The sequence below is a fragment of the Suncus etruscus genome, chromosome 1 (assembly GCF_024139225.1).
Source record: "Suncus etruscus isolate mSunEtr1 chromosome 1, mSunEtr1.pri.cur, whole genome shotgun sequence".
Classification (NCBI taxonomy): domain Eukaryota; kingdom Metazoa; phylum Chordata; class Mammalia; order Eulipotyphla; family Soricidae; genus Suncus; species Suncus etruscus.
The window spans coordinates 129,319,601-129,343,482 of record NC_064848.1 but is presented as its reverse complement, the minus strand read 5'-3'; the positions used below and the strand labels follow the sequence as shown (position 1 = coordinate 129,343,482).

The 23,882-nt window shown below is 34.1% G+C and overlaps 1 protein-coding gene across 1 annotated transcript in view; it reads right to left on the bottom strand.

The window, feature by feature from the left end:
* Nucleotides 1-1,194: 1,194 nt before the first annotated feature.
* KCND2 (potassium voltage-gated channel subfamily D member 2) overlaps nt 1,195-23,882 on the bottom strand; it is a 565,220-nt gene continuing 542,532 nt past the window's right edge. Inside the window, exons 2-6 of the mRNA XM_049776117.1 lie at nt 23,668-23,830; nt 12,811-12,906; nt 10,943-11,035; nt 6,612-6,859; nt 1,195-3,802 (exon numbers count right to left, since the gene is read on the bottom strand). Coding sequence (XP_049632074.1) covers nt 3,625-3,802; nt 6,612-6,859; nt 10,943-11,035; nt 12,811-12,906; nt 23,668-23,830 — 778 coding nt within the window. The 3' untranslated portion in view covers nt 1,195-3,624. The remainder of the gene's footprint in view (nt 3,803-6,611; nt 6,860-10,942; nt 11,036-12,810; nt 12,907-23,667; nt 23,831-23,882) is intronic.

Sequence of the window (23,882 nt, the reverse complement as noted above, 5' to 3'; positions counted from 1 at the left end):
ATAAACAATTAAAGATACATCCAATTTTATGTTTCCTTTGAATATGGTTTCTTACCAGGCTTGCTGGGATTTAAATTAATGCTCATCAATTCTAGATTAAGAACTGTATAAGGGGCTGGAGCGATGGTGCTAGAGGTAAGGTGTATGCCTTGCAAGCTCTAACCTAGGACTGACCATGGTTTGATCCCCTAGAGTCTCATAAGGTCCCCTCAAGCCAGGAGCGTCAATGGGTGTGGCCTAAAAACAAACACAAACAAACAACAAAAGAACTGTATAGAATTATGATGTTTGACAAATCTACTTCTAAAAAATCTGTATCTAGTGCCTCTGATTAGGAAATCAAACAAATTCATCTACCCAACATAGGTCCTGAACTTGGCTTCTTAGCTTCTTTCCCACCTTCAGTTCCAGTTATTTTTCTCTGTTCTTTGAGGGTTTTGTTCTCTGTTGTAATGGAAACTGGGAGAATCTCTTAGAAATGTATTGGTGTCTGAATAAAAATAAGTCAAGACAAATATCTCTTGGTATGAAATCTTACAATATCAGCATGCAACTATTTATACAAGTATATTTTTAAAAATTACTATTTAAAGCAGTAACACTTTCCTATTTAATTGTTAGCAATGCTTATTATTGTAATAATTATTACTGTGTTCATTCTTTCCAGTAATTTTTAAACGAAGGTAGAAAGTTTATTGGAAAACAGGAGAATGGAGAAGGAACCCATGTAGGAAAGAATTTAGCATAGGATTAATTTCTCATTCCAGCATTTTAATTTTATTTTCCTCATGGTACTTCATGGTATGTATTGTATTTTTTATTTTTTTGATTGAGATTTTGTGGTTTACAATAAATCTTGCAAGTTTTAAAATAAAGTTTCTATTTGGGTTTTCTCTCCTAGAAAAAGGCCCAAGTTCTTTCTTGAATGCATCTCTTTTTCTCTCTCTCATTTTCAAAATAAAATTTATTTTAAGAAAAAAAATGCCTCTGCCTATATTCTTATCACTTGCAGAAAGCTACTATTGCTAGCTATTGAGACAGGTTTAATGTTACTTAAGATTGAAGATTGAGAAATTCTTTAAATGTGTGTGTGTGTGTTTCAGGTATTTTCCCAAAATATGTAGTATGAGTATGTTACATTATTGACTTTTGGAAAGACAAGGAGTCTGGGTAAAAAGGCACAAGTTACACATGTTGTCCTGTTTGAGCATGCACATGTTTTATTTAAGTATTTTCCAAAGGTCTATTTTTTCAGCATAATGCAGATATTATGCTATTCTTTGAAATAAGATATATGAATTTCAAACAAAATTTTCAAAAACAATGACCTTGGTTACTCCATATGGTACACAGAAATAATTACATTTCACTTACAATACAGATGCACTTAACACATTCATCAAAAGTCATTCACCACCAACACAGTATATTTTTAAATCACCTAAACACCATTTTTTTTAAATTTTCCAAAAGTTTAAAGAAATTAATAGTTTGGATAAGTGATAAGTTGTAAAAGAGGCAAGAGTTGCCAAATAAAATGCTCAAATGCATTTTTTAAAAAATGTAATATTAAGAACATGAAAATAGAACTTCTCACTGGGAAACAAAAGACCTAGGCATTCCTGACTGTGATTTCCTAGGTCTGTTCTTTAAAAAGTTTTTCAATAAATGCCATCAAAGAAGTTTCACTATATATTTGCTCTAGAAGCATAAAGTGACAAGAGGCATGTGTTAATATAATTGTTAATATTCACGCTCCAGGAAGATTAGTAATGTTTAAAAGGACACTATGAATAAAACCAGCGCTTCCCAAGAGCTAGCAGAGTTTATTATTAAGATCTACTGTGTGCTCAGCACAGTTCTAGAATCTATCCTAGAAACAGGAAGCAAAAACCTCTGGCTTTGTCAGGAAATGATTGGATTAATTCTTTTGTGTGTGGTAGATTATGGTAAGTACTTTAAAATTTCTATTGTATAGGGAAAATTATTAATAACTTTTTCCATATATGGAAGCTCAACTTTGCTCCTTACAATGGTGGTCTGGAATGAACAAAACCTTTCATTTGACATAAAACTTTATTACATTGTCACGTGCAGACATGTCTGCTGATATATTTTAAAGGTGAAAAGCTATAGAGACTTTTCATTTAAATGTACATAGAGATCAACTTTGCATTATCAAACTCCTGACTTCCTGATTTAGTGAGAAAATTGCTCTTGCAATATACAGAACCTTTCCGAGATAAATTTGTGCTGCCTTCCCAATAGTGTAGAAAGCGTGCTTTCATCAAATATTGCTACATAAAGCACACCAGTTCATCTCTGCATTTCAATTCACATGAGTTATTCTCAAAATGTATTCAAGATCTAAAGCAAAATAAATAATACATCAAGTGAGATTCTGGGATCATTGATCTTTTGATATTAGTCCCAGCCAACTCCTTTCATGAAACATATAGTGATATATCCAGTTTCTGGGCTTTTCCAAAATAGCAAAGAGGTTAAAGATAATTCACAGATGTCAACTCCTTTTTCCCTAAATTTTGACAAGGGGATTGATACTGATTATATACTTACAAGAGAGTCTGTTGGGGAGTACAAAAGTAGGAAAGTTGGAACTACAAAACATTATTCTGATTGATGACAACAAACCCAATAGAAAGGAGCTATAGAAATACAGGGACAAATAATGCATTGTCACAGAAATACAGAGGACTAAAGAATATTACTGAAAAACGTTTATGGCACAGCAGTTTTGGATTAAAAAGGTATCTAAAACTTGGCCACACTAGAAGTTTTTCTGTAGATGTTGTTCTTACTGTTTCTATGAAGATTTGGAAAATACAACAACAACAAAAATCTTGATTCCTGATACAACAGGTGTACAGTGAATTATTGCAGTTGTAACAGTATCTAGGTGCAAGGTAAAAATGAGAATTAATACTGAACTATCTCAACACTTAGATTTACTAATGAGCATCCCCATGAGAAATACTGCGGTTCTAAAAGGAGTTTATTTGCACAGCCCACCATGAAACATGAACAATCAGCTTTTAAGTGCACAGAAATTTCCCCTTTCTACAAGTATAGTTTATCATGCCTATTCTGAAGACAACATAAGGAAAGTGAGATCACTGCTCCAAAGAATTCTAGCATGCATTATGATGGTTTCCTTCAGTCAATACAAATGTTTCGTATGAGAATTTTTTAACGGACTAATCTTCATATAACCAATGTTCATGGTTTTAACAGGAAAAATTTTTATCAAAATGTTTTCCATATTTTTTGCTTTGCATTCAACTGGAACATTATGTTCAATTATTTATTTTATTAAAAAAGAGTTCTGGTCATAAGAAGCATCAGTAGGCGGCATTTCATTGTGCTCATACGCAAAGTCAAAGGGCCACAGACTATTCCTCTGACAACATGGGTCAAATTGTCTAGAAATGCCATTTCGGTGGTTTTATTTCATCCTCCAGCTGGGGAGCTTTATTACTGTTTCACTACCAACCTTCTTGCTTTGCCAGTTTCATCTGCAAAGGCTTTACTGTTTCTTCTTTCTTCCCCATTAGGATTCTTGCCACAGCTACAGTTGAAATTTCCTTAGACAGGATTCAAATTGTTTTACAAAGCAGACACTCTGACAATATTTCCTCCTGAGTACTCAGGAGATTCTGGCCTGTCATCTCCTTCGGGGGTGGTTACTGGAGGTGTTGGGATGCTTATTATTGCTGTAGTCACATAAGGTTGTTCACAGTTTAGTTTAACACACTCTTCCATTTTGGCATTTAAACTGGATCGGCTGATGAGAAAAAATAAATTTAAGAAAGTTAAGTTGTTGGTTTAAAAAATATATTCTCCCAGAAACTGAGTGACAAGCATTCTAAAGAATGAAATAACACTATAATGTCTATGAACCAGCACTATGACTCATTAAATATAAAACAGAAACCTTAATATGTATTTGAGCATTTGCTCAAATAAATGTTTAAAAGTGCCATCTTTCTCTCTTCCTTTTCTTTTTTGGGCCACATTTGGTAATGTTCAGGACTTAATTCTGGCAATGTGCTTAGGGAAGTCTCTGGTAGTGTTCATGGGATCTTCTGAGATGTTAGTTGCCAGGGATTAAATCGGGGATTAAATGCAAGTGCCCTACTATTTCTCTGACCTGCAACAACATTTTTCTTCAGGTAAGTTTTCTGAAAACCTGGGTTGAACAAAGTAAAAATTTTCCTCTAAATCAGGTTTATAAGAGATTTCTAACATCATTATAAAAGAGATACACCTTGTGGATTTCTTTGATCATAAGATCACTTTAGTATCTTGCCTCTTTGGAATATATGATGTCTTTAACATTTTTGACTTAGTAATCGCCAAATGTTAAGAACCCACAAAAGTCAGCCATTACTAGTTGAGTCTTCCCAAGTGGAATTCCTACAGGAGTTTAATCTTCTATAAGTCAAGAAGTAAAGGCAAAATCATATGGAGGGGTAGGCAGAAGAACTTAAAACTAGTTTATTTTCATGAACATTTATTTAAAATGTTCATTTTATAAATATTCTTTCTCAGCACTTCTTCATTTTTTACTTCATTGTGTAATAGAACAAAACATTGTAGATATCTTAAAATTTTTAAGGAGAAAACTCGTCATCACTTCAAAATGTAATCTTCTGGGTCCTTGCATGCAACTGACCGAGTTTCTGTTCCATAGCACTCCATATGTTTCCTGAATTTGCCAGGAATGATCCCTGTGCATTGAGCCCTGAAAGCTGCCTGGTGAGTTCCCTATACGCCTCCCTTTCCAAATGTAATCTTTTGGTCCCAAGCACATCTGATTTATATAATCAATATAACCTGCATTTGGATTTCCATCCAAATTTTCTATTTCCTTTTTATTTTTTGCAGTGCTGGGTATGGAAACTCATAATCTCACACATGTAGTTCCATACCTCTAACACTGAACTATGCCCTGAAGACCTACCTCCAGATTTTCAAAGCAGCAGTACTAGTTAAAGGATCACTTATCTAAAATATAACTATTTATTTTCAATCTCATAGCAAAAGTATTTGTCTAGAATTATTATTCTAGAATTTATATATACATATGAATATGTATATATAAATATATGTACATAAATATAGATAAATTTATATAAAAATAGCTTTTTGGGTCATACCCAGTGATGCTCAGGTGTACTCCTGGCTATGCACTCAGAAATCGCTCCTGGCGGGGCTGGAGAGATAGCATGGAGGTAGAGCGTTTGTCTTGCATGCAGAAGGAAGGTGGTTCGAATCCCGCATCCCTTATGGTCTCCCAAGCCTGCCAAGAATGATTTCTGAGCATGGAGCCAGGAGTAACCCCTGAGTGCTGCCGGGTGTGACCCAAAAAAGAAAAAAAGAAAGAAATCGCTCCTGGCTTGGGGGACCATCAGGGATTTCGGGGGATTGAACCATAGTCCATCCTAGGTTAGTCTCATGCAAAGCAAACACCTTACCCCTTGCTCCACCGCTCTGGCCCCTAGAATTGATATTTTAATGACTTGTTAAGTGTACTATATTTTATTAGAAATAGATGTTTGTAGCGGCACATAAAAAGAATCAGAGGGAAATTACTGATAAATGAATTCTTAAATTATTCACAACCTAAGCGAAGGCAAACAATTTTAGTATATTTCTTATTTGTTTTGTGTGCTGAACTGGTTTCTGTGTTTTCTGTGACCAAAAAATAACTTTATGATTAAATTCTATATTGATTTAAAATATCCATGTATCATTTTATTGTTTTACTGTTTTTGAAGGTGCTAATATAATTTTGGTTATGAAACACTTAAATTATATAAATACTAATATAATGATTGGACCTGTCTATAATTTTTTATTTTTTATTTTATTTTATTTTATTTTTTTGTAATTTGGGTCACACCTGGCAGCGCTCAGGGGTTACTCCTAATTCCATGCTCAGAAATCACTCCTGGCAGGCTCGAGGGACCATATGGGATGCTGGGATTTGAACCACCATCCTTCTGCATGCAAGGCAAACACCCTACCTTCGTGCTAACTCTCTGGCCCCATGTCTATCATTTTAGACTGTTTATACAGGGATTTACTGGGTTTCAGACATTAAAAACAGTGGGGTTAAAGAGGCAGAACTATTTTGGGGCAAGTCTAACTATCTTCCTTTTTATACTTTTAAAACTGACATAATGACTAGAGGTCACTAAAAACTTCTATTTTTGTTTGTTTGATTGACGGTTTTGGGGGCACACCGGTGATGCCTAAGATTAAATTCTGGCTCTGTTCCCACAGATTATTCCTGGCAAGCTCAGGAGACCATATGGGATGCAAGGGATCAAACTCAGGTTGACTACATGGAAGGCAAATGCCCTGCCTGCTATATTAATGCTCCAGCCCTAAGAGTAACCTCTGACTATTAAAATTACAGTTGATCTATTTTCTTCGTAGTGCCCATACAAGTTTTTGTCTCATTCTTAATGGTCAGTGCTAGAATTTAGATGTCACAACATGTCTAATCACTTTGCAACATAATTAGATGGAAAAAACATTTGAGAGTAAGACAGGTATGTTCACACACAGTGAATGATTTTGAATACCTGTTTGAGAGTGGGGTTCTCTCCACACATCTGATTTGAATGGTACTGAGTTCCTGAACACTGCCTCGATGGCTTCCTGATACATTGGCATTTGGGATGCGGAAAGTTTTTTTGTGACGTCGTGAACAACAAGTGCTGGTGACTCCTTGTTGTGAAGAGAGAGAGGGACTGTGGCTTGAAGGGCGATTAACAGTAGCAACTTCCATGCAGCTTTCTTCAAAGACTTGTTCATCCACAAATTCATGATTCTGTTTCATAGTTATAAGAAAAAGTGAAGAAAGCAAGGCAACATTTTAATTTTAAACAAGGAAGTGACTATCTTAATGATTTTAAACTCATTTACTACCACTTACATTTAGATTTTCCAAGGGTTACTAAAACTCTTTCCAAATGGTTATGATAGCAAAGCTATCCATGTTGACATTTATATGAAAATAAAATTTCTTTATTTAGACCTTAAGATGGAAATAAGCAGACTGATTGAACATCCACTTACAGATCACCTTTATTTGGAAATTTCATTTATTGCTTTAAATATAGAATCTGGAAGTGTTAGAAGCTAGAGAGAAAATAACCTTGAAAATGAATATAGATAATACCCTCAGGAAATATGTAAATTTACATCAACTTTTATTTTTACACAGATTGAAGTTATGAATAAGAGACTATTTTACTCAACTATCCCAAATTAGATTGTTATATGTGAGCAAACATTTTCACATGGGCTTAAAAACGTCTTTTTAATTAGAAAAGGGGATAATTGAGCCATTTTATATTTCTTTAGATGCTCCATTAAAACTCCAAGTACACACCAAAAATAGGACTTACTTAAATGTATACAGGTGAAATACATTTATTTGCAAAATGTGCCACTATGTTTGTCCCAGAGGAGGCTAGCAAAGAACTTTGAAATCTCGTCCTTCATCTTAGAGATACATCAATGGTCTAGCTCAGGACTCCTGCCTGTATTTGGAATTCTAGCACTGGAGCATATAGTGGTAGCAATCACTTTTTTTTTTTTAAACCAGATCTTAGAGAAATGTGGTGTGCACTTGAATTTTAAAATTTTAAATGAAGAATCCACTCAAAAATGCTTATGCAAATATTTTACTACAGAAAATGAAGTAAAAACATTTTTTTCCATCAGAACTATCAGAAAATGATTTGATTACTATATAATGAAAGGCATTGAGTATGCCCAATTCCACCTAACTGACTCTAATTGGAAAAAAATAGCAAAACAATTGAAGCAATTCATTGACTAATAAGAAATAGATTGTTTTTGTTACTGATTTTGTCATTTCTTTGCTGAGGCAGGCATTTTGCAAATAAACGAAACTTAACATTCTATCCTCTATAGTCCAGAGAATATTATTAGATAAGGAAGAATTTGGTATGAAATTTTTCAGAAAAACACACAACTTAGAAACAACCTGAAATCTTTTATTCTCCTACAATGCACATTTCACACACATAAATAAATTTTAAAATATCAAATTTCAATTAATATCTTAAATGGAAGTAAAAAAATAATTTTGGTTTTTTTGTATATTTTTGTTGATAGATCAATATAAATTATGTTGTTTTGTTTAAAATCAAAGTGCTTAAATTGTGAAAAAAAATGAAAGTATGGACAATGTGAAAATAAGATTAAACAAAAATATAGGGATAAATACTTTTTTTTTTTGGGGGGGGGTCACACCCGGCAGCACTCAGGGGTTACTCCTGGCTCTATGCTCAGAAATCGCTCCTGGCAGGCTCAGGGGACCATATTAGATACCAGGATTCGAACTACCGACCTTCTGCATGAAAGGCAAACGCCTTACCTCCATGCTACCTCTCCGGCCCCGGATAAATACTTTCTATTGTTCGTGATATCATTTAACTTTCACACAGATATTTTAATAAGTTAAACACTTGTTCATATATTTATTTTAAAATGCAATTAAAATCAACTTCCCTGTTTAAGGACTCTAGATCATGTTCCATTTTACGTGAAGTAAAGATTACAATTCTTCACATGTTTCAAAAATCTATTTGAGATATTGTCTGTTATTTAGCTTCTGCTCTGGCCATGCTAGATTACTGGCACCACACTGTTTCCATTGTATCCTTGTAGGCCAACTTCTAGTCCTCCTTTGTGTTGACGTCACTTCCTCCCTCTTTCAATACTTTTATTTAACATTGCATTATCCTGGGAGTTTACACTCAGATTCTTGGCCTCAGCTTGTGGAACTCTGGTTTCTTTGGTTAAAAGAGAAATTACTCTACCCTTCTCTGACCTCACTCTTGCATGAACCCCCTCATCACCCTTGTCCTGTCACATCCTTTTTTTGCCTCTACACTTTGGAGTATGATTAGGGCAGAGACTGCATTTGATTTCATCATATGTTATTGTGTGTCAGTCTCAGATAGTAGGTTCGTAACAGATATTTGCTGAATGACTATAGATAAACCAATAAATGTATGGACTGGATGTTAGAGTTGATAAGACCGGTTTTTGAAGAGTAAGTGAACAAAACTGATTTAAATGGTGTAAAAGTTTTGTTCTGGTCTATGGTTACTGACTGAACTCTTTTTGACAAGCCATATAGGGTACAGGCACTTTTGCTAAAGAGGTCATTCAACCCAGAGCATGTAAGTGGAAAAATGTAAACTAAATCTTTAACCCAAAGAATATACTAGTGATCTTTTATATGACAATGTGTCATTATTTTATATAAGAAGAGTTTTTATTATTTATTTTTGTTTATTTGTATGTAAATACAAATGTTCATATTATTTTCTTCCTTTCTTTTTCCTGCCTCCTTCCCTCCCTCCTTCTTTTTTCTTTTTCTTTTTCTTTTTCTTTTTCTTTCTTTCTTTCTTTCTTTCTTTCTTTCTTTCTTTCTTTCTTTCTTTCTTTCTTTCTTTCTTTCTTTCTTTCTTTCTTCTTTCTTTCTTTCTTTCTTTCTTTCTTTCTTTCTTTCTTTCTTTCTTCTTCTTTCTTTCTTTCTTTCTTTCTTTCTTCCTTTCTTCTTTCTTTCTTTCTTTCTTTCTTTCTTTCTTTCTTTCTTTCTTTCTTTCTTTCTTTCTTTCTTTCTTTCTTTTTTCTTTCCTTTCTTTCTTTCTTTCTTTCTTTCTTTCTTTCTTTCTTTCTTTCTTTCTTTCTTTCTTTCTTTCTTTCTTTCTTTCTTTCTTTCTTTCTTTCTTTCCTTCCTTCCTTCCTTCCTTCCTTCCTTCCTTCCTTCCTTCCTTCCTTCCTTCCTTCCTTCCTTCCTTCCTTCCTTCCTTCTTTCTTTCTTTCTTTCTTTCTTTCTTTCTTTCTTTCTTTCTTTCTTTCTTTCTTTCTTTCTTTTCTTCCTTCCTTCCTTCCTTCCTTCCTTCCTTCCTTCCTTCCTTCCTTCCTTTCTTTCTTTCTTTCTTTCTTTCTTTCTTTCTTTCTTTCTTTCTTTCTTTCTTTCTTTCTTTCTTTCTTTCTTTCTTTCTTTCCTTCCTTCCTTCCTTCCTTCCTTCCTTCCTTCCTTCCTTCCTTCCTTCTTCTTTCTTTCTTTCTTTCTTTCTTTCTTTCTTTCTTTCTTTCTTTCTTTCTTTCTTTCTTTCTTTCTTTCTTTCTTTCTTTCTTTCTTTCTTTCTTTCTTCTTTCTTTTTTCCTCCCTCCCTCCCTTCCTCCCTCCCTCCCTTCCTTCTCCCTCTCTTCCTTCCTTCTTCTTTCCTTCCTTCCTTCCTTCCTTCCTTCCTTCCTTCCTTCCTTCCTTCCTTCCTTCCTTCTTCCTTCCTTCCTTCTTCCTTCCTTCCTTCCTTCCTTCCTTCCTTCCTTCCTTCCTTCCTTCCTTCCTTCCTTCCTTCCTTCCTTCCTTCCTTCCTTCCTTCCTTCCTTCCTTCCTTCCTTCCTTCCTTTCTTCCTTCCTTCCTTCCTTCCTTCCATCCTTCCTTCCTTCCTTCCTTATTATTCACTTTGTTCAGATGGCAGTAACATTGAAACTTCATTATTATTACTGTTTACTCAGCATTTTAAGACTCAGAAGTACAAAGATATTTTACAGACCTTACAATTAACCACGAGAAGGACATTCCATCTGCGTAATTCTGATATTTTAAACTACAGTTCAGATAACCCCTAAGGATAAAAGCATTTCAAATGTTTTAAGAAGCCTTTACTTTGCAAGTTGAAACGTCACTGAGTCTTTTAAAGTAATTTCAAACATTGTGGATTTCTTTTGGCTTTTTGGTTTTGTCATATTTTCCAGTAATACAGACAGTGAAATCATGCTTGGAAGCATTAAGTATTCACAAAACTAATGGGATTACTGTCTGAGTACAGTGGCAGGCAGTAATGCCTGCTTCCTTACCGTGGTTTTTTCCAGGCAGTGAAGCAGGTGGTGGTGCTGGGTTTCAAAGCTGGAGCCTGATTTGCTAACAAAGGCCTGCTCATCCTCAGAAGACTGTTAACACAGAGAACAGAAGTGCTTACTATTTTATTTGCAAACAATGAGAACCTCAGCTACTCATTTCCACAGAGAGATCTGTCCTGTTTTCTGAGATTAAATAGCAGCGTTTTTTAACATTTAAAAAGCATTTAAAATGAGACAAATATGCAGTTGCTTTTCAGTTTAATAATCAGCATTTACATTTTAATCAAATTAGCCTCCTGGTTTTAGAGACTCTCCTTCCTGAATTGAAATTTCTTATTTGTTCTACTACCAACTACCTTTGAAAGCCTGAGAGTTTTTCTATTTGGATAATAGCATTTAGTCAAGTACTGATAACATGTCTTCGCCTTCATAAAAAATATTTTAAAAATAATGATGATAGATTCTTAGATTTTTGGTCTTGTTTGGGACCACATATGGCTCTGTTCCAGAATTACTCCTGGCTTTACATTCAGGAATGACTTCTGGCAGTGCTTCAGGGACTCTATAAAAGGCTGGGGATCAAACCCAGGTCAGTTGCATGCCAGCCAAGAGTCTTCCTTATCCACTGTAGTATCATCTCTCTAGCCCCTAGATTCCTAAACACTAAAGAAAAATTTTAAGGTAAAAGTGAAGTTTCTGTGATCTTTTAAAATGGCATGTTTCTTACTCTTTATTAAGAAGTAAACAAAAACATCATGTCATCATACCCAAATGAATTTACAGAGGATAAAATATTGTGAAATAAAATGATTATTGAGAATGTTGAAACTTTTCCATTAAAAGGGGCTTGAATTTAATTCCTAAGTTCACAACCTCTTCCCCACCCACCATCACTTCAGTAAGCAATGCTGTGGATATCAGTTGCATGCTCCATATAAAATTCAACTCCAAATATCTGGAGATGGCATCCCATTCCCCATGTTAATATTCCCTACATTGAAGGCTCAGTTGTACATGCACATCCCTCTCACCCATTGCATCTCCTGCATTTCAGGGCTTACTGCAGGTACTGTTACTTCTGATCAAACAGCTCTAGATCAGAGAGTCTAAGAACATTTCCTTGGACTTCAAATGCCAACCCAATGTCAAGGTACTTTTCTCTTACTCTCTGCATGACAGTCTGACTTTAAATCTGAGTTTCCAAGACTCTATTCAATTAATTTTCCAAAGAATTTAGAGAATGTTTTTCCTACTATTACTTATTTATAGTAGGCACAGCCTAGTACTATAGTAGGCACAGCCAGTTCTAGGATATACATATGGAAAGGTATAAGATTATAAAAGGAGCTTCCATGTTCTCTGAGTATGAGACACCCCCCAACTTTACCTGACTAGTAATAAGAAAACTTTCAAAGCAAGTTGTGATTGCTGATGAAATCAACTCCCAGACTCTCTTCCCTTTCAAGTATCTGGCAATGGACTAAAAGTATCTACTGTTGAACCACCAGGTTGTGTCTGAGACCAATGGATCCCCATCCTAATGTGTGGTTCATCTATATAGATCTCTTTCTGTAAACCAGAAAAGGAACCAAATATATATTTATTATAAATAACAATCTCATGCCAAGTTTACATGAGATAATAGACTGTCCAATCTTATACCAAAAACATGATTCTAATATTGCATAGCCAGTTTCTAGCATATGATAGCCAGATTGAATAGAATGAAGTTCTTTAAAAAGGACACTTGGTTTTACAGTAGCCATTTTTATAATTACATACAATAAAACTATATAGCTAAGTAGGCTAAATCAATATTACACCAATCAATTTAACATTAGTAAAAGTGAAGTGCTTAACTATACCTGTAGTTGATTACTGAGTAGGCCATTTCGTTTGCTCTGCATGTAGGCATTTGCACTTCCACTTTTGGCTGCCCTAATTCTGGCAAGTCGTGCTTTCTAGAACATAAATATACATATCTTGTTAATGTTTATGAACTTTTATTAAAAACAGTGAATGTATTCAAGTTTAAACTTAATATAAATATCAATTTTAAAATAATATGTACTTCAACTTTCACATATAAACATTAAAAATTAAATGCTTACCATTGTGTTTTACTTTAGTTAATGTCACTATGATCAATTGACTACTTTGGAACTGCTATGTGCATTTAAGAATTGCAATTAAGTCTTTAGAGTACGATTGAATTATTTCATTATTTTATTTCAGAGAAAAATAGCAGTATTCGCTTAAAATTATTTTATTTAAACACCATGGTTACAAGGTTATTGATAATAAAGTTGTATTTTTCCAAAGTAACAAGGTTACTCATAATTGAATTTCAGTCACACAATGTCCAACACCCCTTACCAGTGCATATTTCCCACCACAATGTCCCCAGTTTCCCTCCATCCTCCTGCTTCCCCTCTCCTCTGTGACAGACATTTTACTTCTCTTTGTCACTCTGTCTCTTCTCCTCTTTCCTACTTTTTCCATTTGGACACAGGTTTGCAATATTATCACCAAAGGGGTATTGTGCTTATCACTTTATCTACTTTAGCACCCAGTTCTTGTCTAGAGTAGATTAGCAGTATTCTTCACTTATAGTTTTTACTTATTGCAATTTGAGTTACTCAGTGAAATGAAGATACAGAAAACTAACACTATTTTATTTATAGTAATATAATTGCCTTTCCTTCCATTCTTTCCCCTTCTCTCTTTTATATTCTTCTCTTTATGCATCTCCTTTCATTCTTTGTTCGTCTCTCTTAATATTAAAAGCTGCTAATTTGTGGTATCTTTGCCCTCAAATATCAATTTTGCTTTTGCAATTGATATTTTGTTACATTACCCAATACAGAAGTTTATTGTTACTAATATAGACTTTTTAAATTAAATACATTTTTCACATAAATTTGTTCATAATATATCCATACCATAGCATGTTTATCTTATTTCTATTTAACATTTGAACTTACATTTTAAAATGATAAATATAGAGATTTATATGAGATTCATAACATTATTTTATTTTCTTTGTTTTTGTTTTGGGGCCACACTTGGTGACACTCAGAGGTTTACTCCTGGGTATGTGCTCAGAAATCACTCCTGGCTTGGGGACCATATGGAATGCCGGGTGATCAAACCGCTATTGGTCCTAGGCTAGTGTAGGCAAGGCAGATGCCTTACCGCTTGCGCCACCACGTAAAACTCATATGCTAGAGTATAGTCTTTATTTTCTAAGTATACAGTTCATAATTACTGTGACATCAGCAAAATGATATTTCTGAGAAAATGGGTTGCTTAGCCACACTTTTGATGTTTGATTCTGCTTTAAACATGTTATGAGGGAAGTGAACTGAAGAACTAGAAAGAAAGGCCAGAGCCTAGCACATGGTAAGGTGTTTGCCTTTCACACTGCTGACTTAAGACGGACCTCAATGGATCTCAATGTACACCCCAATTTGTATATGGAATCACATGGTCCTTCTATACAAATTTCATTTTATTTGCATAATGGCAGATGAAATCACCTTGTATTCCCAGACAAGGTTGTGTGCAATCCGATTACCTATCTCACTATCACCCCAAACTGTTATTTGCATATCCAATGAAACTGCTTGTTCAAATGGGATGATCTCAAGTATGTACCAAACAGCAGCAAAAGTAAGTAAGGGAAAGGGATATGTAAGAAAACAACTAGGATAACTTGGATAAGAATTTTTCTGTAAATGTCCCTAAAAACATCTCCTATTTTATTCCAATAAACCCAATAAATATTATCTTGTTTAATCCTGAAATGTTCTCTTTAATACAAACTATACTCATCTAATTTTAAAAATATAAAATAAATGTATGTGTGGAAAAAGTTCATGAAAGAAATTGGGGAAATAACTCAAAGGGTAGAGCTTTGTATGCTGAAGGCCTAGGTTCAGTACCCTATTACTAGAGTAATATGAGTATGAAGGGCTGCTGGGAGCCCTGAGCATAGTCAAGAGATATGCTCACCCTAGATCTGGTCCCAGAAGTGTAAGAACACAACAAATCACTAAAAACAAGCAAGTTTCTGTGTACTTTGGAATTATCTTATTCCTGTGTATCAGAATCAGTCACATATTCTTTTTTTTTTGGGGGGGGGCACTCTCGTTTGATGCTCAGGGGTTACTCCAGGCTAAGTACTCAGAAATTGCCCCTGGCTTGGGGGGACCATATGGGACGCCGGGAGATAGAACCGCGGTTATTCCTTGGCTAGCGCTTGCAAGGCAGACACCTTGCTGGCCCCAACATATTCTAATACTTTTAGAGAAAGATATCTAGAAATTTTCTAAGCATATAATCACATATATGCATACATATATTATGCACTATAAGTTCATATGCTACATCTATTTTTAACAAATTGGGTGAATATATCACCTCAGACAATTCTACCTTCTGTTTGCATTTAATGAAGATGGAATTCTTTCTTTATAGACATATGCAAATCACCTCATTTATGTATGTATGTACCACTACAGAAATAAAACAAGAACAATTAATTGAAAAGCATCATCTGCTAATACAAAAATCTCTCTATCTCTATTATCTATCTCCCTATCTCTGTCTCTCTATCTCTACCTATATCTCTATATATTCTATATTCTCTCTCTCTCTATGTTTCTAGCTGTCTGTCTGTCTATCTAGCTATCTAAAATAGCGTTCTAAAAATGGCAAGGACATAAAACAGAGTTTAACCTACTTCTTTTCTTTCCTCCATGAATACATTTTTTTGTAGTACTTCCAACTTAAAAAAATAACTTTTATCAAAGGTTATATTTATAAGTGATGGGAAAATAGACATATTTCACTCTTGGCAGCATAATATTTAGATCACTCAAAATACTAAAATGACTCTAAAGAATGAAGTTGCAAAATGGTTTTATTTTAACTTCAAAAGCTGAGCTGAACAGCCAGGATAATCTCAGTTAATGGTTATAACGATTAAGTAAAGCAATGGCAAGACACAAGCACATTTGGAAATGATTGAATTTATGTATTAATTTATAAACACATAACTTAAATATATATATTTTTTGTCTCAAGAAAGAAATTGCTGACTTAACTTAACTGTAATCTCTTTGGTCTCCTGCAACATACAATACTTTTCTAGCTGTCGTTGCTCTTCCATTCCCCCAATCCTCTCCCATCCTCTTTCTTTTTCTCTTTTATTCTATATTACTGCAAAATGATATTGCTTATATTATAGGAATTAGTCACACCTAGTTAGTTCATGAAGCAGTTAGCAGCAATATTAGGACACTATCCAAAAAAGCAAAAACTAAAATTTATTTTTCTCACAATGAAAAGTCTACATATGGTGGCAACTATTACCACAGACGTTGTTCAAAGCTTAGAGAAAAAGAAACACTTCTAAATGGTTTAGAGATAGAAAAGTCAATTCACTGTCATATATTCTGTTAGATAAAATAACTTCCTATCTCAACTTCAATCATGATTTTTCTTTTATTTTTCTAAAACACTATATTAGTCAAATGGTTTAATTGGTCTTTGGGGGACATTACACCAAATGCTCGCTGACTCTGTTATTGCCTGTGCTAAAATCTTTGGCTTCATTAGATAAGATTTTTTTACAAAGGTGTTTTAGAAAAATTATTTTATTTCTGACCCACATGGTATGACAATCTTGGCAACTTTGGTTCAGTAATTTAGAGGGTAAACGTACACTATTTTATCTATTAAAAGGAAATGTATTCCTTCCAATTTCTACACTCAGGCCTGGGGGAAATACTGTGTCATGGCAACTATTTTGGAAATTAGGATAATGTTTTATTAAATACTTTAATGCATATGGAAAACTGAAACAGTTTCCAAATTCTACTTAAAATTAAGGTTTATAATTGTCAAAGTATAACTTTGAAGTTATTTTTAAGTTCTCCAATTATATCGAGATATACTGATAGCACTTATGTAAAAACTGTTTCATAAGTGCATTTTTCCTACGTGTTATATATATATTAATTTTCTTAAACTTGGTAGAGATTCTAGAAGTTGTTTCCAAAAAACTAGTAAGTGTTATGGGTCAAATCCAAACTAACCAAACAAAATAACCTTTTTTATGTGGTTGGTAAAACTGGAAAACAATGAATGGTTCAACAGGTTTTTTTTTCACTGTTGGATGTTACAGTACTGGTTTCATGGATGCCACCATGAAGACAAAAAAATATCATGTAATTTTTCTTATTTTACATGAAACCCTTTTATTATGAATCATTCAGAGGCAAGCACAGTGGTTTTAGTACGTAAATTGTTTATTTAATTGCACCAAGTGACACATGCAAATTTTATAATGTATTTTCTGGAACAAGGAACTAATCAGGAAATATACATAAGCCCCAAACCACTAAGAACTATTTTATAAAATGGGATCTATCTTCTAAATAAATGGGGCAGATTGAGAGAAGTTATTGAGCTATTTTCTTAACATTTTCCAATTTTCTATATTTAAAAATATGTACTTTTTATTTATATTTTAAAATTAGTATTATAGGACATTTTCATATATAAATGTTCCTATATTTATAAATATGTATTCTCTGACATTTTAAAAACTATATAGAGACAGTTTCTTTTCTTTATATTCCAAGGCAATTCCTTTCTTCTCAATGATCTTTCCATATACTCATTGTATTCTAGAAGGTTTACTTGTTATTAACTTTTTTCTTTCTTTCATTTAAAGTATAATACAATGCTTCACATGGCAGCATGTAAGCTTTGTTTATTTTTTAAAGTTTAACAAACTTTTAAAATTGGAATGTTTCCATTTACTGAAGTTAATAGGTCCTCTACACATGTAACATCTTTGTGTCCCAGAATAAGGAAATTAGCTAGGGGAATATAGTGCAATATACAGAGCTTGGAATCTAAGTCAATTCTGTGATTGGTAGACTTGAAAAGAAACCATACTGGAAAGTGGATCAGTGAAAGGGACACCAGAAGTAGACACTGGGGTGTAAAGATAATAAGAAGAGTCATTGTGATTTGGATATAGAACAAAAAAGGTTGTAGGAGAATAGCAGAGATAGAATCAAGCCAATACTGTTTCCCACTTGTTCTTAGAAATTCTACCAGAGTCTCAGGATGAAAAATACTATCATGGACTCCTTTTATTCTGTACCAAATAGCAGTTCCTCTTTTATTCTTGTCATTGCATGCAATAAAATGGATGATAGGAAAATATAGTGTGACACATGAAAATAATGCAAGAAGTGACTAACACCATTAAGAAGCAATTCACTATAGAAAAGGAAATATCTGAGTTAAGTTTGGAAAATTGTGCAAGAATGTTCCAGATGACTACACTAGGTAGCATTGTTAGGTAGCATTGAAGGAAATAGATAATCCAGAGTAGTGGCAGATAATTCAGTAACACAGGAGACTTAAATAAATATAGAAAAGTATTTCATTCTACAGGTGGCTACATGTTTTGAGAGATAATATTAAACTAAAGACAAATAAAAATAATACTAGTTTGTCCAAAGGAATTTGAGGTAGGCAAATTAATATTTTAATTAATTTTAAATCAATTAAAATTGGTTACTAATTTTGATGTAGATCATCTCTGAGAGATCATTTCTGAGACTCTAGCAAGGAATTATTTTTTGTTTCTTTTTTTTTTTTTTTTTTTTGGTTTTTGGGCCACACCCGGTAATGCTCAGGGGTTACTCCTGGCTATGCGCTCAGAAGTTGCTCCTGGCTTGGGGGACCATATGGGACACTGGGGGATCGAACCTCGGTCCGTCCAAGGGTAGCGCAGGCAAGGCACCTTACCTTTAGCGCCACCGCCCGGCCCCTATTTTTTGTTTCTTAATTATTTTAGAATTTATAACATTTTTGAATTGAATATTAATGACTATACTCAGCAATATTTCTCAATATGTAGTTTCTAAATTAACATTTTTGTTTGTTTTGAGGCCACACTAGGAGATGTTCCAGGATTACTCCTTTCTTGGTGCTTTGAAAGTGCTGCCTGTGTTATTCAGAACCAGACACTGTTGGGAATTAAACCCATGTCTCTTGCATGCAAAGCATATGCTCAGCCCATTGAGCGTCCTCTTCTGCCTCTCAAGTCAGCATAGTCATTATCAGACATCATTGGGTAATTTGTTAGAAATCTACATCTATATCGGCATCATTAGAAATCTAAGTCTAGGCTTTAATTTTAACCTAATTAACTATATTTTGGGGTTGGAATAAAAAATTTTGTATTTCACTTATTTATTGCAGGAGGGGGTTGTACCACATCTGACAGTGCTTAGGAACTATTGCTGGTTCTGTGCTCAGAACTGATCTCTGCTGCTCTGTGACCTAAAGGGAATATGGTGCTGGGCCATAAATTAGGGTATTGGCTGATACAGCTTCATGTAATACAAGCATTTTCATTCTGTATTATCTCTCTGGCCTTTAAAAACTGCCTTAGCAAATTATTAAAATGATCTCAATAAATGGAAATTTTGAGTATCACCATAGTAATAATGGTGCATTGTATATTGGCAAAATTTTCCTGACCTAACATTTTTATGTGGAAAAAAAAGTGACTTACATTGTATGCTGGCTATGCATTGTCTCATTATTTCAAAATTTATTTTTTGGAATTATCTAGAAGAATATTATTACAGACTTACATTTCTAATCATGTAAATATTCCTGTTTTAGACTTGAATCAACAGATATATGAACATGAGCAATTTATCTATAAAATAGAAATAACATTTTCTTTTGCATGTTGATGGTGAAAATATAAAGAACATATATAAAACACCTGAGACATAATAGAAACTCTAGAGAGGGTTGTTGTTGTTGATACCAGTATTATTAAATTATAATTATAATTACTATTATACATGATAATTACTTGCAAGTTAGCCTTGTAAATATGTAGATGATTTCTACTTAAAAATAGAGGAGACTCCAGATTCAAATATCACCTTTCCCACCTGCCAGTACATTAATTTTGTTTTATTTTAGAAAATATATTCAACTCCATAAATATTTGTTGAATGGCTGAGTGAATAAATATATTCACTAAAATACAATTAGAAGTGGGGGATAGCGAGAGATAACCTAATTTAAGTCTCTATTAATCCAGTTGTCAATGTTTTGATAAAGAGTCATTAAATATTGCTAAGAAGGGGAGTAAACTTCTCTTTTAAGAGTAAAAGCATGAGGTCTGACAGATAGTATTGGGGTTAAGACACCTACCTTGCTTGAACATAAACCTGATTTGGTCCCTGTCATCACAGTACCACATGGTTTCCAAGTTTCACTGGGTTCAGGACAGTAGGCCCCTGAGCATTGTCAGGGTAGACTTGTAGGGATAGCACTTCATCTTCTGATACTTGTTTTCAACTACTGCTCCAGTTGGCAGAGTAATGACAGGTACCACCCCCTCCCTCAAAACTCCTGAGCACTTCTTGGGAGATTCCTTCACAAAGAAAGGAAAGCAGTAAAGACAGTGCTAATGAGAGCAGGGAGAGAAGTTGTTAAGGGAAAGTATCCCCAAAAAAGTATGTAACACTGAGTGATGAAAATGTTATATATTGGGGGGCATACTCAACAAAAGTGCTCAGTGCTCCTGACTTTGTATTCAGAATTTTTCTCCTGGCTATGTGCTTAGAGGTCATTTCTGGTAGTGTTTAGGTGACAGGGTACAGGGGGTTGAACACAGATATTCTGTGTGCAAGGTAAGTGCCTTACTTCCTGTACTATCTCTATCCAGATGAGGATATTCTTAAATACATAGTTTTTGTTTTTCCTTAAACTTAGATATGGCAATGGATCAACCAGTACAGGTCTAGATTAATTTAAATTATATTAATGTAATTACAGATTATTTTGGTAGTGTTAAGAAAATCTCCTGGGCAAAAAAAAAATAAGTAATTTTATAATTTCATTTCTGCTGCTTTTTTCTTAAATGCTTATGTTCAATTTATCGATTATAGATTATGTATTGGAAATATCACATTGGGTTATTTTACTCACCTTAAGGTAAATTTAAAAATTTTTTTAATATTCATTATATATAAAATTCATTGTTAATAGCAGAAGACAGAAAATGGGAGATATTTCAGAGATACTAAAAATAAAGGGACGGGAAGACAGCTAAAAAGACTGGAACATATAATCAGCATGTAAAAAGACCAGATTTGATCACAAGAATTTTGAGATTCCACAAGCACCAGAGAGAATGACCACTGAGCACCTCTTTGAGAGTAGCCACTGAGCATTGCTAGATTTGATCTGAACTTCATCTCCACCCCAGAGAAAATTAAACACATTCATAAAACACATTTCATTTCAGTGTGCTTTTAACAATTTTTATTGATTGAGGTACTATGATTTATAGTGTAGTTAAGATGATTTTCTATGTACATATTTCAATACCCATCATCCTCTTATCTCTCCACTTCAGGCTTTTTTTTTTTTTTTTTTTTTTGGCCATACCCAGGGGCACTCAGTGGGTTACTCCTGGCTCTGCACTCAGAAATCACTCCTGGCTCGGGGACCATATGGGATACAAGGGATTAAGCCCATGTCTTTCCTGGGTCAACTGTTTTCAAGGCAAATGCCCTACAGCTGTGCTACCGCTTTGGCCCCATTTCAGCATTTTTTAAAAAACAAAACATTGTTTTTACTTTTGCATTTTAAATTTATTTAGGCATAAAGGTTTCTAAAATACTTTAAAGTTTTCTTTATTTTTTGCTTATTGAAATGGCAGAAGTTGACAAACATCCATATATTTTGGAAAATATTTTAAGAATCAGATTTGTATGTCCTATAGGTTTTATACCAGTAGCTTCTATTATATGTAGTTGTTTTAGGCACCAAAAGTGTTGTATTAACAGTAATTCTTATTCAAGATGGAATTAGGACTGGAACAATATTATACAGCAAGTAAGGGACTTGTCATGGACATGCCTCTACCCTGATTCAATGCCTGGCATCCCGTATGGTTCTCTGAGTCCCACTAGAAGTCATCTTTGAGTGCAGTCAGGAGTAAGCCCTGAGTATCTCTGAGTGTGGATCCAAAACAAACAAATAAATAAAACACAAAATGGGTATAGGAGATTTCTATTCCATAAAATCATGTACATAGGATGCCAGTAGAGGGACTGTAAAAATTGGACAAGTCACATGGTAGTTAATAAAAGTTTCTGATGGTAGGGCCAGTTATGGTTAAAAATCCTCTAACTCTGCTTCAGTGAGTTACTGCAGGAGATTCTATGCCTATTGGAGGCATGAAATTGTTTAAACACATATCTAAAATTCTGTTCTAGATTTATTTACAAAATTTGAGATAAACTGCATCAAAATATCTCTACATATCCAGCCTGTGCATCTACTTCCTTTGTGAGTATGAAAGCTTTGGGATAGTAACAACAAAACTATATAGTGTCCATAAAAATATGGAAATTCTAGCACCAGAGTTTTGAGGAAATTATTAAGTACAGTTTTTGATTTGATTTTAGGTCCAAGGCATTTTTTTTATTACTCTGTGCTCAGGGATCACTCCTGGATTATATGGGGTTCCAGGAATCTAACCCACGTAAGCCATGTAAGGTATACAACCTGCCTGCTCTACTGTCTCTCCAGTCTTAAAGTAGATTTTCAAAATTATCTCTAAGCAATTAAGCTCTGAACTCTCAAAGTGGCTAACGATGCGGAAGAAAAGCATGTTAGCATTTTAGTTGTTATTTTATGAGGGGCTCTTTTTCATAGCATTTGAGCATATTAAACTGGAAGCCAAAATTTGCTTAGATTACATATGGCTCTCTAATTTATTAGGTATCTGAGCTTGGAGTGATTAATTTTTGGTTACTTTGTAATATATAAAGAATAATAGTAGTAGAATTCTCATATTATATAATAGGAATAATTATCAAGTAAACTTGTGAAGACTATATGAATTATTTTAAAGAAATATTAAACCCAAACATGACACATACCAAACTGGGAGTGTCAAACATTTTTAATAGTGTGATAGCCTTATATACATTAGGTATAACCTTACTATCCATATGAAATATGCACTGCTTATCATCTTTTTCCATCTGAGTGTATAACCCGGTTGTTTGTAGAATGAATAATTAATTGCCATGAAGTTCAGTATAAAAGTGAATCGTTGGACTGAAAAGAAAAGCCTACCATATGTGATCAGATTCTCCCATTTCCTCTGCCATCTAAGTAAAGTAACTAGGACAAATTTTGGTGTCCTTTAATAGTCTTGTCTACTGAAACTAGCCTGAACTCCTGATCCACAAGATTGAGAAAGAGAAATATGATTTTACTTTTCCACAAATGGTTTTTTTCCCCATGAATCTATCTTATTTTCTTCTTTCTGTAGTGCTCTTAAGCAGCTATTTTTTATTTTGCCTCTGGGTGCATAGAAACATTTTATATTGGATTAAATAAAACTGCTCACTTTGAAGTTCATGTGATCATTTTAAAACAGATGGCTGTTTGTTTTGGCTAATAAAGTAGAGATGGATGTGACTTCACTGAGACATTCAAGTTTCTTGTTTGATGTTTGTTTGTTCCCCTGTAGTGCTGACTGATTCTACTATTGACCAGATCTGGAACACAGAATAGTCAGGAAGGATTTTAAAACTCATTAAAGACAGAAGATGTGAAACAATGGTAGCACAGAGCTACTTACACACCTTTTGTGCTCTCCGCTTATCTGCTCGTTGGTTTTGGTGGTAGATCCGACTGAAGTTGGATACAATGACTGGTACAGGCAGTGCAATCACCAAGACCCCACTCAATGAACAGATGGAACCAAAGATCTTCCCTGCTATGGTTTTTGGTACCATGTCACCATACCTGGGTTAGAGAAAAAAAAGTTCTTTTAAGCCTCAGAAAGTTATTTCTACCT